General features: G+C 40.5%; 2 protein-coding genes across 2 annotated transcripts; one reads left to right on the forward strand and one right to left on the reverse strand.

The window, feature by feature from the left end:
- Window positions 1-2,153: 2,153 nt before the first annotated feature.
- On the forward strand, window positions 2,154-11,368 carry LOC148352772 (ATP synthase F(1) complex catalytic subunit beta, mitochondrial-like). Its single transcript, XM_088352844.1, has 10 exons — window positions 2,154-2,337; window positions 3,255-3,428; window positions 3,511-3,685; window positions 4,918-5,039; window positions 5,113-5,297; window positions 6,146-6,304; window positions 7,872-7,994; window positions 8,055-8,267; window positions 10,547-10,748; window positions 10,821-11,368. Exons 1-10 carry the CDS (start codon window positions 2,241-2,243, stop codon window positions 10,916-10,918), a joined length of 1,548 nt encoding a protein of 515 aa, XP_088208970.1. The 5' UTR covers window positions 2,154-2,240; the 3' UTR covers window positions 10,919-11,368.
- ccdc89 (coiled-coil domain containing 89) lies at window positions 11,012-18,508 on the reverse strand. The gene is made up of 7 exons (XM_088352845.1): window positions 17,782-18,508; window positions 16,373-16,845; window positions 13,979-14,109; window positions 13,768-13,904; window positions 11,392-11,468; window positions 11,224-11,323; window positions 11,012-11,151 (listed from the first exon to the last, which is right to left on the reverse strand). Exons 1-7 carry the CDS (start codon window positions 17,875-17,877, stop codon window positions 11,065-11,067), a joined length of 1,101 nt encoding a protein of 366 aa, XP_088208971.1. The 5' UTR covers window positions 17,878-18,508; the 3' UTR covers window positions 11,012-11,064.
- Between the last annotated feature and the right edge of the window lie 371 nt (window positions 18,509-18,879).

Raw genomic sequence — 18,879 nt, forward strand, 5'->3', positions numbered from 1 at the left:
TTGAGATTTGAAGAGAACATTATTTTAATATCTGGTCTAATATAGGAAATGCAAGTTTTTTTTAATTAAAAAAAAGTGAGCTTGTTGGCACAAAAATGAATAAGTAAAAAATAATAATACATGAATGGAATAAAGTAATAATTCATCAAACTGTTCATTACCTATAAAGTGAAAACAAATGATGTACTTGGGTGATTTTACTAAACTATCTGTCCGGACTAGAACGGAGACAGGACCCACTTGCGTTACATTTCTCTCCGTTTTATTAGAAGAAAGGAAAGGGTTGCACCCACGTTTCGGTGATCGCAGGACAAGGGAAGCAGGTCGCTCTGGACGCGGAAGTGGCACTTCCGGGGCGAGCGATGGCTGTGTCGTGAACGGAAAAAACGGGTCAGTAGCCGGGACAGGAGAGCAAAAAACGTGGTCGGGATCAGCAACGAGTCGAAAGCCAGGAGAGGAGAGTAGACTTATCTATCTATCTATCTATCTATCTATCTATCTATCTATCTATCTAACAGCAGAAAAATGATTGTGTTGTTCGGAATCTAAACATGACTTTGCTTGCTTTCAATATCCATAACAAGAAAAAGACTATTTGTTTTTACTCTACAAAGCACATCATTGAGCTATATGCTTTCTTTTCACCTTCCGACCTCAACTGAAGACCCTTGCTCACCTTTAGGTGTCCTCCTCCCCATGCGGTTGATCTAATATGAGACTGCAGGCGATGGATTTTTGGAACTTTTTGGCGCTTTGTTTCCAGGTGAGGAGGCTTTGTATTGTAAAGCTGCAGGCAAGACCTAATTAGAGGAGAGTGACATGGAAGAATGTTTTGTAAAATGATGGCAAGGCAAAATTCACCACATTGCGGTGACGGTAAACGACACGCAAGGATATATCATTTGAATATGCAGAAACAGTGTGCCTTGGATGTTAAAAAAAAGTAATTGTAAGCACCCAATTCTTGTCTTGAACACCATAGAAGTGTATAATTTTGGATTGAATGGTAATCAATTGAGTACTAAGCCCACCTTTCAAATTAACTTCAATGTTCCAACTTTTGCTTTGATTCCTGCATAAGGTCACAGAAGACCTTCAATGTAGTATTTTTTTGTGACTCTATACTATTTATTTATTTTCAGAATAAAAACAAAATAATATACGAGGTCCCTGTTTTTAAACATTTTATTTGATATTTAGTTTTGTAGTTAAACTACTAAAACACCAGAATGTCATCTGGGTGTGTCCAAATTGTCCCTAGGTGTGAATGAGCGAGCGAGTTGTCTGTCCTTGTGTGCCCTGCAATTGGCTGGCAACCAGTTCAGGGTTTCCCCTGCCCACTGCCCGATGATTGCTGGGATGGGCTCCAGCACCCCCGCGACCCTACTGAGGATAAGCAGTGCAGCTAATGAGATGAGATGAGATATATATATATACATATACATATATACATATACAATAAACATTTGTTAATCCATTTTTTAATCCATGAATAAAATGACCACATTATTGAATCACGATATTTACAGTATTTTACAGTTTCTAAAAAAAAAAAAAAAATTTCAAATTGTTTTCCTTCTTATTAGTGTACTGAATACAGTGAACTCTCGCTTATCGGAGGGGTTTACGTTCCAAAAAGAAGTAGGAACCTTTGCTTGTTTTAAAATCATTATAGAATTAAATACTGCACTCTATTATACATTGAAACCTGAGAACAACACCCATTTTACGGCACAATCATATGTTTAACAAATACAAATACGGTTAAAAGGTTTTTGTTTTTTTTTAAATTACAAATAATTAAAGTACTGTCAAATCATAATTTTAATCATTGGGAGAAAAATAAGAGGGACTGTTCAGCAAATCATAATAATAACGATACATTTAAGTAGCGAAACCGTGAATAATGAACCGCGTTACGAATGTTTCGCTATACACTTAGTTCCATTTTTTTTACACTTGTATGAATTTAAATTATAAAAAATGTTGCTCCATCCCAAATGGAAATGAAAACAAATGTTTATTTTTTTAAACTAATTTCTATTTTCTTTAGTTTTGAAAGATGGAACGGACGCTTACCGGATGTGACGTCTTGGATCGAAGGATTTACCCTGGCACGCCTCCACGCGGCAAAAAAAGACATCAACCAGATTCACTGCGCATGCGTGAGACTGTCCCCGTTAGCTCCGTGGTGATTCCGAAGCTGTCCTCTGAGGGCTTCACCTTCAGCCATCTTAACCATGCTAGGACGCTGCTGCAACGGGCTTTTGCAGGCTTTTAAGCCCGGTGTCAACTCCCTGAAGAATATCACCGGTAGAAATGTGATCTCAAATCAGGGTAAGTTGTATGATTTCCACTGTGCTGGACTGTCATCGCTAGACTGTCCTTCCAAGTGTGTAGAATGGAGATGCTCTATATTAAATTTCTTCTGTGTGTGTTAGATTTGAATATGAAAAATATTATATTGTTATTATTTTTAATCATGTGACTGCTAAATATTGTGCTTTCTGTGTTCTGACCTTGTTGTCATGTCTTCTTCTATGACCTTTCATTGTAAGTCAAACACTGCTTGCTCATTCTCAAGGGTGGGAAATAATAACCTGTAAATACTGTACATATTGATTGAATAAAACAAACAAAAAAATTCTCTTAAATGTCAAGTTTAATATGAGTAACGGTGTAATCTAAATGTACCAGTAATGCACTTGCTAATAAAATAGAATTGTCTCTATTGTAATGATAACAACACTGTTTACAACGGGATTGCAGGTGACACTTCAGGATGAACATGTCATAAAAATTAATTTTAAATAATTACAAGATTTAAAATCATATAAAGCTGGGTGATATTTCCACGGTCGTGGCTTATACTAGCATAGATTGTACGCACATCAAATATTGCAGATTTGTGTTCTTCTGTTTAAATTTTAGTAGAACTTTGGCCATTCCTGCGTATTTTTGACTCTTAGCTGACTCAAGTAGTAAGAAACCAGCAGAGGGGACTCCATCCTCATCAACTCAGCATTCTGAATGTTATTCTTTATTTTTAAGGATCTGTAGCATCTGCTTGTGGGCAGCAAAAAGGTGTTAACAGAAGTCCTTGATAATCTTGGCTCTGCTGTGCTAGCGGAAGCCCTCCATACTCAGTAATAAGCAGCCAATGATTTTCAGGGCTGTGCTGATAACTCTCTTCAAGGTTCTCTTGTCTGCTGCCGTGCACCCAAATTCTACCATGTTTTTTTACCTGATTGCAGGCAGGGGCTATGCAAGCCCTGCTGCTCAGGCAGCCCTCGGCAACGGACGTATCACGGCTGTGATTGGTGCCGTTGTGGACGTCCAGTTTGATGAAGGTCTCCCACCCATCCTAAATGCACTGGAAGTGACCGGCCGTGAGAGCAGGCTGGTGCTTGAAGTGGCGCAGCATCTCGGTAAAGGGGCTTTTAAATGTTATACTGGTTAAAAAGAGGCCGCAGGTAGTTTGTAACGTTATTTACTGTCATCATTCTTTAGGGGAAAACACAGTCAGGACCATCGCCATGGATGGCACAGAGGGTCTGATCCGTGGTCAGAAGGTTCTTGATACTGGCGCACCGATAAGAATTCCTGTGGGACCAGAGACTTTGGGAAGGATCATGAACGTAATCGGGGAACCCATTGATGAACGTGGTCCGATTAGCACAAAGCAGTAAGTCGTGATGATAGACAAGTCTTACAAAACAGTCTAATTTTCAAGACCATAGGGTCCACCGTTGCTGGTTCTATTTCTGTATTTAACACACACACGACACGCGCAAGTGCCATCTGTTGTGGCAACCTTACGACAACATGTAAAACACACAGATAAAAACTTAGTTTTCAGCTTCTTCCACTCGCGAACCATACATTCATTAATCTTCCAATCTCTCGCCGCTGCTTGGTTTCCATGTTCTTCTGCATAGCTTGGAAATCAACACACCACGGCGGACGAAAACACATAAAGCATTCAATGGAAGGAAAGTAAGGTTTTGGATCTATTTAATATTTGGGGGAGACAGTGTTGTTCAGCCTCCGGTAGCACAATAACTTTCAAATTGCTAGATGTGCTACAGCGTCAGCATCCATGACTACTTCCGCAAACAATGGACGCATTGCGTGTGACGTCACATGTCCTCATCTGCGGGACACTTGTCGTTTTCACACAACAGGTGCATAGAAGTCACCGGAGATCGCATACTAGTCTCATTTAGTTGGAAATGTGAACAATGTATGCCCTTCAAGTGGCTGGCTGCCCTGCAACTGGCTGGCAACCAGTTCAGGGTGTCCCCTGCCCACTGCCCGAAGATAGCTGGGATGGGCTCCAGCACCCCCGCGACCCTACTGAGGATAAGCGGTGCAGATAATGGATGGATGCATGTGAACAAAACTAAAACATCGGATTTCACCGTGAATTGAGCATTAAGCCCTGCTGTTTGAACCTAGCCTTATACACACGCTCACACGTCACCCTTTAGCGGTGATGCCCAGATTTCCCACAATGCCTCATGGTATGCTTAGCTACATCTGCTACTTTACATCACAAACGGGGCGCACAACACGATAGGATGCCCCGCACAATTTGAAGAAATTATTAGCAATTATATTTCCCTGCATTGTCTCATAAGCAGATGAAAACACTTTGTAACCTGCTACCACCTACCAATAAGGATGAATTTTAGTTACTCGGCTGATTAATGGAAGAAAGCAATGCTACTGAATAATGACCTCCTTTTTTTTGCAAAGATACAATTTGGCAATTTTCTGTGCCACACTAGATAAAGTCTCACGGCACACTAGCGTGCCCAGAACACTGGTTGGAATACGATCTTCTTGACTTATATTTGAAGATATTTATAAATAGTAAAAAATGCCAAGTTATAAATAATCACCTTTGTCACTCAGGACCGCTCCTATTCACGCTGAAGCCCCCGAGTTCACCGACATGAGCGTAGAGCAGGAGATCTTGGTCACTGGCATCAAAGTGGTAGATCTGCTTGCGCCCTACGCTAAGGGTGGCAAAATCGGTCAGTAGCAAACAACAGTTTGGATTTTCACACAAGAAAGCATTTCCTGACCATGCTGTCGCTTGTGTGAAAGGTCTTTTTGGAGGCGCCGGTGTGGGAAAGACGGTCTTGATCATGGAGTTGATCAACAACGTGGCCAAGGCTCATGGTGGCTACTCAGTGTTTGCTGGGGTGGGAGAGCGCACCCGTGAGGGAAATGATTTGTACAATGAAATGATCGAGTCTGGTGTCATTAACCTGAAGGACACAACTTCCAAGGTAACACACATGAAATCTCTGCTTTGACTTTTTTAGCAAAGTTATGGTCTGCAATTCTTTACATACATAATTATATGTACCTAATGTTGCCGTTACCTTCTCAATTTCTGAATCTAATCTTGGGGTGTCGCACAAGCTGCTAGTATTAGCCACTAGCACGCTCAGTACGTGTGAAAGCTGCTGTTGCCAATGCTGCTAGCTTTCGGCTGCTAGTATTAGAAACTTTTGGTGGTCAGTAGGCGATATGGCCACTATTGCTAATGTGGCTAGCTTTCGCCCTAGCTAACCCCCTTTTTAACATCTAGTTTTATCCAACCTATGCTGATTAGTCAAAAAAAATTCTCAATTTGTTCATTAGCACTACCCACAGACGGTAAGAATCCGCGAGGCTGGGTAACAAATTATTTAAAAGTTTAGAATTTGAAAATTCGTTCAATTTTAAATTGAAGAGATTTCTGAGTTGAATTTAAATTTTCCAAAACGGGTGATGATTATTTCCTAATTATTACTAACTAGTTAACGGTAGCAATTTTGCTAGCTAGGAGTAGCAGCTTTTGTACCATTTATGAGTATTACAATTTCCTTAAAACTTCTTAACAATATTTTAAAACAGTTGTAAATTTTAGACAGGATGCATTATATATGTAGCTTATTTATGATTTTTTTTTTTAAATAAATGTGTTGGTTTGGATTTATTATTCAAAATAGGAGGCACAGAAAACAATATCAAAGTAAATCTTTAAGGAATATTTGTCCGTATGAGATTAACTCCAAGTTAACTGTGGTAAATTGTGATCACAATATCTTAATCGTTTTTCAACAGAACTAATTTAAACATCTCTTTTCAGGTGGCGCTGGTGTATGGCCAGATGAACGAGCCACCAGGCGCTCGCGCCAGAGTCGCTCTCACCGGCCTGACCGTTGCAGAATATTTCCGCGATCAAGAGGGACAGGACGTGCTTCTCTTCATTGACAACATTTTTAGGTTCACGCAGGCTGGATCAGAGGTGAACAATGGAACATAAACGATAGAAGACCCCCAGGATACAACATTAATCCGTTAAGTGTTGGGAATAACAAACTGAAAATTGCTATATGGCGAGAGATAGAAATATATAATGATAAGCTAATGCGTGCTAAACTCCTGGTACCCCAGGTAAACGCTTTAGAATAACAAAATTGTATATTCTAAGTAGTACTTATATATAACGTATATGATTAATTGACACGGGTCAGCGCGCAGCCCCACGGTGCGGAGGTACAGGGTTCAAATCCAGCTATAGCAGCCTCCCCGTGCGGAGTTTTCATGTTCTCCCGCTGCCTGCGTGGGTTTCCTTCGGGCACTCCGGTTTTCTCCCACATTCCAAAAAACATGAATATCAGGTCAATTGACCGGTTCAAATTGTCCCTGGGTGTGTGTGAGCGTGTGAAGGGTTATATGTCTCCGTGTGCCCTGCAACTGACTGGCAACCAGTTCAGGGTGTCCCCTGCCCACTGCCTGAAGATAGCTGGTGTGGGCTGCAGCACCCCCACGAGCCTAGTGTGGGTAAGCGGCACATGGATAGATGATTAATAGACATTATAAATATAGTGACATGGCCGCTTTCTTGTGCCCCGTTTCATCTGGAGGGACGAAAGCATGACCAACTTGGGTGCCGAGGTGTATAACTTGTTTTGGTGTTTGGCCATTTGGGTTGGCCATGGTCAATTTTTGTGTGTTTTTGCTACTTTTTCCTTTTCTTTGTTTTTGTATATGTGTTTGTCTTGCTGTTGGTCACCCCTCTCGAGGGATATGACCAAGGTAGATAGACAAATAAATATACATGCAAGGGAAAAATTTGCCTTCAGTGTGATGTGACTTGAGTTGGTACAGTGGAGTTTGTGGGTGGATGCAGAGGAGGGGAGGAGGCGTCGGATTAAAATTAAAACATCTACTAGCAAGGATTGTCAACCCCTTAGAAGACTTGATTGCTGTACTCGCATCCTTATTCTAATTAATTGCCACAAACTTCAATTTGATATGCACATATTCCACGGTGAAGGTAATGATGCATGTGGCTTCTTTGAAACTCTTGATAATGGCAAGCTTTGTTCCATGGGTATCATGTTATTGCTTCTCTCTCTAGCATCAATCCAAGTCTTGTGACTCATTGCTAATAAATACTGTACAAAACATACAATATAAGTCTTTTGAAACCACACGAGATTCTGAACTGAACAAAGAATGAGAATGGGGATTTTGTTCAATAAAGTATTCTTGAAAAAAAGAGCAAGAAAGGTACTGTGGGTTGGAGTTTAGCCAAATGTATATGACAAATAGCAAGACAAGCATTTTTTATGACGTTAGCCTATTAGCATCTAGGGAATTTTGTAAATTTGGGCTAGCAAAATAACTTGTTTTTGATGTCCTATGGTGGATATAATGCTGTAACAAGGGGCTAAAATATCTTAATTCCACATCCTATCATGAAAACATCTTAAGGTTGGGACCCTGAAACTCAGGGTTCTACTTTATTCGCTAAAGTAAGAATTACATTTCTGGATTATAATTATCCTTGTGTAATTTTTTTCCAGGTGTCTGCCCTGTTGGGTCGTATCCCCTCTGCTGTGGGATACCAGCCTACCTTAGCCACCGATATGGGTACCATGCAGGAACGAATCACAACCACTAAAAAAGGCTCCATCACTTCAGTACAAGTAAGACCATTGGGTGGAATAGAATCGACAAACTTCCGTCTAAAATCTGCTCTATCTCAGGCTATTTACGTGCCAGCCGACGACTTGACCGACCCTGCGCCCGCCACAACTTTTGCCCACTTAGACGCCACCACTGTGCTGTCCCGTGCCATCGCCGAGCTGGGCATCTACCCCGCTGTAGACCCCTTGGACTCCACCTCCCGTATTATGGACCCAAACATCGTGGGGTCTGAGCACTACGACGTGGCTCGAGGTGTACAAAAGATTCTCCAAGTAAGATATTCGCAGATTTGTGTGTTTTTATTTTTCGACATCGATAGAGGTCGGCGATATGACGATATAAGGTTGATTGGACAATTAACGAGGTTGTGTTCTTATGAAAGTACAAGATCTTTAGATGGTCATTTATTTATTGAAGCCCCTACCATACTGTTGAGTTTCCATCCGTGATTCATAAATTCACTTCCCTTTATTTGGGTTGTATTGTGATTTTTTTTTTATCATTAAAAAGACTATCGCTTTGACGCCTCTTCCCTAGTTTTATAAACATGACTGAGGGTCCAATCTTAATAGTTTGTATAGTTGCCCTCTTGGTACTTTGAAGTCAGTGTGTGGAGTGAGCAGAAAACGTGCTTTTATTCATTTTTGAATTTATTGTTAAATTCCATTCATGTTTGATACAAATTTCCATATTTACACTTCAAATTAAAACCTGTTCAGAAGTCATATTTGGCATAATACCAGGGTATTCGACGTGGTGCCAGTGGCTACCAGGTAGCCCCTTAAGGACACGGAGTAGCCCGCGGATTGTTTTTGAACCTCGTTCGCCAGTGTTTGGTCATTGTGATTTTCTGCTGGCATGAGAAATCATTAACACAACTACAACAATGGCTTGCAAAACTATTTGGCCCCATGAACTTTGTGACCTTTTGCCACATTTCAGACTTCAAACATCAAGATATAAAACTGTAATTTCTTGTGAAGCATCAACAATGAATGGGACACAATCATGAAGTCTAACACACTTTATTGGATATTTTAAACTTTTTTAACAAATAAAAAACGAAAAGTGGGTGTGCAAAATTATTCAGCCCCTTAACTTTCAGTGCAGCAACTTCTGTCCAGAGGTTCAGTGAGGATCTCTGAATGATACAATGTGGATCTAAATGACTAACGATAAATGGCATCCACCTGTGTGTAATCAAGTCTCTGTATAAATGCACCCGCACTTTGATGGTCTCAGAGGTCTGTTTAAAGCGCAGAGAGCATCATGAAGAACGAGGAACACACCAGGTGGGTCCGAGGTACTGTTGTGGAGAAGTTTAAAGCTGGATTTGGATACAAAAAGATCTCCCGAGCTCCATCTACAAATGTACCAAGATCGGGCCGTCCCCCTAAACTTTCAGCTCATACAAGGAGAAAACTGATCAGAGATGAAGCAAGGAGGCCCATGATCACTCTGGATGAACTGCAGAGGTCTACAGCTGATGTGGGAGAATCTGTCCAGGGGACAATAATTAGTCGCATACTGCACAAATCTGTCCTTTATGGAAGAGTGGAAAGAAGGAAGCCATTTCTTAAAAATATCCATAATAAGTGTTGTTTTAAGCTTGCCACAAGCCACCTGGGAGGCACACCAAACATGTGGAAGAAGGTGCTCTGGTCAGATGAGACCAAAATCAAACTTTTTGTCAACAATGCAAGACGTTATGTTTGGCGTAAAAGCAGCACAGCTCATAACTCTCAACACACCATCCCCACAGTAAAACTTGGTGGTGGCAGCATCATAGTTTGGGCCTGCTTTTCTTCAGCAGGGCCTGGGAAGATGGGTAAAATTGATGGAAAGATGGATGGCGCCAAATACAGGACCATTCTGGAAGAAAACCTGATGGAGTCCGCAAAAGACCTGAGACTGGGACAGAGAATTGTCTTCCATCAAGACAATGATCCGAAACATAAAGCAAAAGCTACAATGGAATGGTTCACAAAAAACGGATCAAGGTGTTAGAATGGCCAAGTCAAAGTCCAGACCTCAATCCAATTGAGAATCTGTGGAAAGAACTGAAAACTGCTGTTCACAAACGCTTTCCATCCAACCTCACTGAGCTCGAGCTGTTTGGCAAGGAGGAATGGGCAAAAATATCAGTTTCTTGATGTGCAAAACTGACAGAGACATACCCCAAGCGACTTGCAGCTATAATCGCAGCAAAAGTTGGCGCTACAAAGTATTAACTCAATGGGGCTGACTAATTTTGCACACCCACTTTTTCGTTTTTTGTTAAAAAAGTTTAAAATATCCAATAAAGTGTGTTCCACTTCATGATTGTGTCCCACTTATTGTTGATGCTTCACAATAAATTACAGTTTTATAGCTTTATGTTTGACGTTTAAAATGTGGCAAAAGGTCACAAAGTCCAAATAGTTTCGCAAGCCACTGAAAGTTATAATTGTATCAAAATTGTGATTTTATTTTTTAAAAACTGTCAACGTTATTTTTTTTTACCATATCGACACCTTTTTAAATAAAAAGCGACCCCCTTTTTTCCTTTCAGGACTACAAGTCCCTGCAAGACATCATCGCCATCCTGGGTATGGACGAGCTGTCGGAGGAAGACAAGCTAACTGTAGCTCGCGCTCGCAAGATCCAGCGTTTCCTGTCTCAGCCTTTCCAGGTGGCTGAAGTTTTCACCGGCCATATGGGGAAGCTGGTTCCTCTCAAGGAAACCATAAAAGGATTCCAAAGCATTCTAGGAGGTAGTGCCCAGCAGGAGAATATTCTCGCAATGGGATTAAGCTCTTTTTAATGTTTCAATCCCTCTACTTCAGGTGAATACGACGCCTTGCCCGAGCAGGCTTTCTACATGGTGGGTCCTATTGAAGAAGTTGTCCAGAAGGCAGAGAAACTGGCAGAGGAACACTCATAAGTAATAGCGTGAAACATTTGTACAGTCTAATTTCTATTTGAGGGATTTTTGTTCATCCAGCAATCTTAAAATGAGATTAAAAAGGACACAATGAAAGAAACACTTGGATCTTTTATGTGAATGAGAGATTTTCCGTATCTGAAGGTTTACTTTCTCAAGTGTCGCAGTATTTTATTTAGCTCCCTCTCTTTAGTAAGGAGACTGCTGGTATGATCTTTGAATGCCTCGAAATCCTGTAAAAATGATCAATCCCGTTATTAAGTACGAGCTTGCTTCGACCGAGCGTTCTTGTTTCCGCAACTGACCTTTTTCAGCTGTTCATATTTTGTCCTGGCTTGGTCCAAGGCCGAATTGAGGGACTTGACTCTCGAATCGGCATTTATCGTTTGAGTTTCTTGTTTATATCTGAGTTCAAAGGCACAACGGCATTAAAGGTATGTCAAAGCCGCAGTTGTGGGAGCTTTCATGTTTACCGTTCCTCTGCTTTTGCCTGAGCTCGCTTCAGGTCTTTATATTGAAGTTCCAGATGCCGGAGTTCTTCTACTTTCTCCTGTAATCATAACACAGCATTCATTAGCTCGGGAGGTAAAGCGCACGTTTTGGGATCAAGAGGTCGCAGGTTTGATTCCCGGCTCCTCTGTGTTATATGTAGAAGTGTCCTTGGGCAAGACACTGAATCCCTAATGCCCCCGATAAGCAGGTAGTTGCCTTGCATGGCTGACGCTGCCATTAGTGTGGGAGTGTGTGTGAGTGGGTAAGTGTGAAGCACATTGTAAAGCACTTTGGGAGGTCTTCATTGACTTGAAAAACGCTATATAAATGCAGACCATTTACCATTCATATTAAATGATAATATGGTACATTATTCCCATATACAGTATTTTCATGGTTTGACTTTTGCGTCCTCTGTGGACCGCTGTTTTTTTTTTCCATTTTATAAATTCAACTACAAACTTTGCGAAATTACGGCGTGACTTTACAAGCGCCGTTTCACGCAAACCAATTGGAGAAATTCCTTCTTCTTTCTAGGCATCTGGACAAATTATTGGCTCGAAATATGAGAGACGAATAACCTTATATATATGTGTTCTGCAAGCAAAAAGATCAGCGAGGACAAGTAACCTTATCATGCAAATAGATGCTGTTTTCGCATTTAACTTTTAACATTAAATAAATGAAGATTTCATTTATGACACTCACCAAACTCACTGAAGCACAATGCTTTTTTGTCCTTGCTCCAAAAATGCCCGACATTGCTTTTACAAAGTGTGCTCCTATGTGGCTTTCCAGAAACAACTAAATATGGCTGGATAAAACTATGGCAGCAACTGTGTCCTGACTGCTTTGCCGCAACCTTCAAATTTAATTATTTGAACTTGTTTTTTGGTTTCTACCGTTTGACTAATTAGTGCAATTATTCATTAATTTATATTTTACCTTTTTTCACCGGATACAAGGTTACGATAAGCTCACGAACAACAAATGTATAAAACAATTGAGAAAAATAGAAAAAATGGCTGTGTCAGAACCCGGACAGACGGTGGACCCAGGCACGCAACGTTTTTCACACAAGCTTTATTTTATGGGAACGGGGCAGTCATGCACAAAAACACAAACGCCAGCAATCGCTGGCACGGGGAAACAGGAAGCCAGGGGCAGACGAAATTGAAACTGGACAGGACAGAATGGATTGATACCAGATACAGGATACATGAGCAGATACTGGACAGGACGGGACAGACGGGATCGATACCGGATACAACAGCAAGATACCAGACAGGACGGGACAGACGGGGTAGATACCAGATACTGGTTACACGAGCAAGATACCAAATAGGAAGGGACAGACGGGATCAATACTGGCTACATGAGCAAGATACCGGACAGGGCAGGACAGACATAATCTATACCGGACAGGACAGGACAGACATAATCGATACCGGACACAGAAGACTGGAGCAAGATACTGGACAGGACGAGACAGGCGGGATCGAAACCGGATTCTGGAGAAAGATATGAAGCAGGACGAGACAGGCGGAATCGATACTCGATACACGAGCAGGATACTGGACAGAGTCAAAATACAAGTCTTGCAAGTGCAGAGGTTCGTTGACAGACTGACCCATAGTGAATGAGAGCACTAAGTTTAAATAGGAGGGGAGCCAATCAGGCAACAAGCAACAGCTGGCGCCAAACGAGCGGGCCCAAGTGAGGGCAATGGGCAATCGTAACAGGCTGACCGGGAAAAGCCAGAGCTTATCTTGGTCCTGTCCCCTTTCCTGTAAATATGTTTCACACTATTAAATGCGGGAAACCCCTCATTAATACAGGGTATTGCATAAAAGCGGAATAGCATCTTAGACTCGTTGTAGAGGCTCATATTAGCTTCACTTTAACACAGTCACACGAAGAAAAGATGAACGAAATTGACGTAGGGTTTAATATGAATTCAGATTTTAAAAAATGTAATTCTCATCACATCTCTCAGATTCCCTTTCAATTTCAAAATCAAAGTACCGTCTGGCTGGAATGTTGGGGACCAGCCTCCCTCAGGTCACTTTCCTCCCGTGGTTAGTATTTGGCTTGCCATAAATTTATTGACTTTTTATCTTTATTTTAAGTATTTTCTTAATCTGCATTGATTTTTATATAGTACTTTACGTTCCTTGTCTGTAAAGTGCTGTACAAATTAATTTTGACTTGATTTGATCGAAATATGGCAGATGAGGGAAGCTGCTCCTGCTACTTAACAGAAATCCACCTAATCAAGTGTTTATGGAACTGATTTATCAGGAAAATTGAGAGAATACCGTAGTGTTGAGAGAAGTGACATTTCCCCAACTACATACCTGTATGAGGCTCTCTTGTTCCACAGAGCCACGCAGCAGTTTGTCTCTCTCTCTGGAGAGGTTGGAGATGCTTTTGCTCAATGTGGCCTCCTTTAACATGTGCTGCTCTTCGGCTTTTAAGAGTTTCTGTTTAACAGCTGATTGTAATAGAAGCAAAAAAAAAGTTCCTCGTTCTCAAGGGGACATACTGAACGAGTCTTTCGCTTCCTACCTTTGCACTGTTGTTCCGTGACCTCGTTTTGCTGCTGAGATTTACTCAGTTGTTCGAGTAATGATGCCTCAGTTTCATGACTGTGTTTGGATTGCCTTACGGATGCTGATTCACATTGGGTTAGTTTTGCTCTAGTAAGAAAAAAAGGGGAAAGGTTTGTTGATTTCATGCAAACGTAAAAAGAGTGAATGAACGAGAGAAAAAAATATTCACACTGCAAAACATGAAGCCAGATATTGTGGTTCTTTTTGAGTATCATTTACCTTATTTCTGTCTCATCTATTCATGTTTTTTTCCAGGCAAACAAAATTGTGTTTATTTATTGTTTAAAATGAGCAAAATTCTATTCGACCATATTTTAACTTGGTGAACAATTTGGCGATAATAACCATGTCACGACCGGTACAAACAGGGGACCCAAATGCGTAACGTTTCACACAATTTATTAAGGGATCGGGGAAGTCAGGGAGGGAGGAAAAAGACAACAATCTGGTGCTCGCTGGGCAGAAGGAGCGGGAAGCTCTCGCAAATGAAGCGTGGTCGGAGATCGGAACAAGTCGGTCAGCCAGTACGGGAGACGGAGCGAGGTCCGAGATCAGAACAAGTCGGGCAGCCGGGACGGGAGACAGAGTGTGGTCGGCAATCGGAACAAGTAGGGTAGCCTGGACGAGCGGGAAGTCAGGGATTAACGATCGTTAAAGGAAACAGAATCAGGATACACGTAGCCGGGACAGGAGAACGGAGCTTGGATCGGGGATTGATACAGGAAACAGAATCAGGATACGGGTAGCAGGGACAGGAGAACGGAGCTTGGATCCGGAATCGATACAGGAAACAGGTCGGGATCAAAACGGCAGCCAGAGTCAAAAGTGCTTGCCTTGCGCGCGCTAAGGTTCGCAGACGGACTGACCAGGTGTAAATGAGAATGATGTGTTTAAATAAGAGAACTAATTAGGGAACGAGACGCAGCTGGGGCTGAACGAGGAGCGCAGATGAGGGCAATTGGCAAATCATGACAAAACAATCCTGATAAAGCTATAAATAAATACATAAATAAAGATAACCATTTACACAACGAAAACAAATTGTGGTTCTAATGACAGAAATATCTCTTATGGCAGATCATTTTGAATATTTTAAATGTTTTTATTTTATTATTTATTTTGGGAATGTTTTTTTAAATATATTCTATATAATATTTTTTTTTTAAAACCTACACGTTTCTCATTAAAAAAAACAGCAAAAGTAGAAAAACCACTTACTCTGGCAAGATTATCAGCCAGAGGAGAATTTTTTTTTTTTGGTTGAAAAGTAGATCATTTTACTGTTTAAATGTACATTTCTAACGGTACATTTGGCAGTATATAGCCGCGTAAGATAAATTGTCAAAGAAAAATTGAATGATTTTATCTTGTGGTTCTTGTGTTGTTGTTCTCGTAACCTTAATTTCACTTTTTCTGTTAACACATAAAACGGGGAACCCTACCATCATGATTACTCATTGCACTCACCTGTGCCCGCTCGTTTGGCGCCAGCTGCTGCTAGTTGCCTGATTGATTCCCCTCCTATTTATTTATACCCAGTACTCCAGTCACTCCTTGTCAGTCTGTCAGCGAACCTCTGCATACGCAAGGCAAGCACTCAGACTCTGGGTTCCGTCTGTCCCGTTTTCACTCGTCTGTTCCTGATTCCCAGTTTGTCTCAGACTATCGACCCGTTTTGTCCTTTTGACCACGCTCTGATCTCCCGCTCCAGCTAACGACCCGTTTTTGACCACCGACCACGCTCTGATCCCCCGCTCCGGCTAACGTTTTGCCCATTTGACCACACTCCGATCTCCCGCCCCGGGAAATCCACTTCCACATTCCGATCACGCTCCGATCCCGTGAGCGGCTTGATTCCCTCGTCCGGTGAGCACTGGATCGCTGGCGTTTGTTTCCTTAATATCCCAATAAACTTTAGAGTGAAACGTGAAGCGTTTGGGTGTACCATTTGTTCTGGCTCTGACACCTACACTGCATTAACCATATTATAGAAAAGATTTGAATAGTATTAAAAATATTGGAACGTATGAAAATATATATTTTTGTGAAAAGTGTTGACCAACATAGCTCCGACCTGTCAGACCTTTTTTAATTTCTGTTTTGGATGAACGGGGAAACATAAAATTAAATGTCAACCAATAAAATGTAAAATGCTCCTGTTAGATAATGGTTAATACTCAAAAGGACATGCTAACAATTAGTATCGATAGTAGTGGTTATATAACAGTCTATGCAACTCATAACAGCAGTTTACTGATATGCAATATTTGTGCAATATATGTGCGTATCAAGGTATCTGTATCACGATTTGCTGATATTAGAGTATGTATTCATACAAATCATATCTTACTTATACGCAGCCTCCTTTGTTTTGAGCTCGTCTGTCAACGATTTAACTTGCTTTGTCAGTTTTTGAACAGTCAACTCCTTATCATGTAACTTCTGTGAGAAAAGCGCATCGTTTTCCGTCTGCAGTCGCTTGTTTTCCAGCTTCAGCTGCGCGTTTTGATGCTTGTACTCCTCCATGAAGACGATGATCGCTCGGCTGTTGGCGTCCAGATCCAGGAATCTTTTTTCCACCAGCTCTGCTCTCTGCTGCTTTTGCATAACTTCTTTCTGACAGGTGTCCAGTTGCTTCTCCAACTGTGTCTTGATCTGCTGCAGGTTTTGGCATTGGTTGAATAGCTCATCGGAACGGTCTTTCAATATGCAGATCAGATTGGCTTGTTCTTTTATTCTAGACTGCAGCAGCAGTATATCTGTTAAATCGGCAGCGGCGAGGTCCTTGCATTTTTCCAAAGTCTTTTGAGTGATGTCCAATTGCTAGGAAAAAGCAAAGAGTTTGGTGATTGTGTGAAGCAGTAAGCATCAAGGACACTTGGTGATCACGTAGTTACACATTTGTTACCTTTTTTTAGAAGTGCGTACAACTATTGCATTTAAGAAAGAAATAATAGCAAAATATGAAGGAGGTGTGTGAGTATCTGATTATGCTAGGGAATACCCTACCGTCCACCTGCGCCTTCTGCTGACCACCACAAAGGTAAGAAATCCTATTCATAATTCTTTTCTTTATCCTTTTTTTTCTTTTACACGTTCATGTTAGCGTAATCTTTTGTACGGAGGATTACGATAACGCGAACGTACGATTAGCCTGGTTTAGCTTTATGTTTACGTTAAACATTCAAGGTAAACATTCAGGGTGTTGGAACGGATTAAAACGATTTACATTTTTTTAATGGGAAAAATGATTTCGGTGATCGAACAAATCGGTTTTCGAACAGGGTTCTGGAACGGATTATGGTCGAGAACCGAGGTTCCACTGTAATTGAAACCTGCATGTATCGCAACAAATTTCATTTTTTTGACAAACTAATTTTTAATCGATCATTGATATTATTATCATTATCATCATCATTATCAATACTAATAATATAATAATGTAACAATAACAATTTAACATTAATAATAATAATAAATAATAATATTAAAAACTAAACAGTAAATTATAATGTTTTGGGGTATTTTTATTGACAAAAAAAAAACAATCTTCAATTAATAGCCTTTTCCGGGACTTTTTTTTTTTAAATACTTTTTATGTCAACTTTATTGACAGTTTTATTGACAGTTTACGTCAACGTGACGAAGGCTTCTAAATATTAGGAGAACGACCAAATTCAATTTCAAACCGAAAAATAGATTTTAAGTTAAAGAAAATTAAGGTAAGTATAGAAAAGAAGAAATATTCAATCTACTTACAGCAACGTTGAGTGACATTCCAGAAATGACCACGCTATCCTCAGACTTGGCGACTTTCTTTCTTACGTTCTCGGACTTTCTTCGTTGAGACGCCATGGTAAAACTTTTGAACGGTTGTCTAAATTTGGGTTATTTTTTCCAGTAAGTTGACTAGTTATGTGAAAAGAATCATTTTTTTACTGAGTGAGGAACGAGTAAACTTCTCAACACTTCATGGAGCACGAGAACAGTGCAATGAGTCAATGACGTCACCGACTCGTAACCTGTTGTTAAAAAAGGCCAAAAAGAAATTGGAGCAAAAACAATTCTACATTTATTGCTACATTTTGGGTGTTTAAGTGGAGAGAGTGAACACTAGTTAGTTTTATATCGCGTTGTTTGGGTAAAAGAGCTGTTGTGTCACCTGTCGTCATGCTAATGTGTTTTCAGAAACTTATTTACGTTCAAATGGACACAACATGTAGGTAGCTTTAATGACGATACAAATGTTTTGTTAGTACTCTAAATATATTTGTCACACGTGAAAATAAAGTCAGTTTTTGTTGTAAATGTGCCTCCCCCCACCAATAAAGAAATAAATAAATGGGAAAAATAAATTAAAAAAATAAAAAAGTAAGCTAGCTGTGAATGTTCAAGAAAAATCCATCATGGGGTACTTAAGTGTACCTTAACAAGGTCCTACAGAAGCCTGTAAGAAGTACACATTTAAGACAAGCTGATAAACATTTCCCTGCGTCCAAGTTTGAGTTTTTTCGTTACCATTGGAAACCATGCCATGGCAACCGGTGACATGGAGTACCACTTATGGCCGCTAGATAGCAACATCCATCTACTAGTTTGTAAACAAAAGATGGACCATCGTGCAATTGGAACACATGGTGACTGCGCTGAGTTTGACAAACAGGAACAATTCTAAATCCTATTTGAAGAAATTAATTAATATTCCACTGATTGTGTGACTAAAACTGCTGGATCAGGTGTATATTTTGTCTATACACCAAGTTAGTAATTTGTTTTTGAAATAATAGAAATAATGACTGTTTAATATAGGTTGCTGTTGTAATTGAGTGTGGTCTCTAATCTCTTCCCAGGAATAAA

This window comes from Urocampus carinirostris, chromosome 14 (genome assembly GCF_059441175.1).
Source record: "Urocampus carinirostris isolate Australia breed hairy pipefish chromosome 14, RoL_Ucar_1.0, whole genome shotgun sequence".
NCBI lineage: Eukaryota > Metazoa > Chordata > Actinopteri > Syngnathiformes > Syngnathidae > Urocampus > Urocampus carinirostris.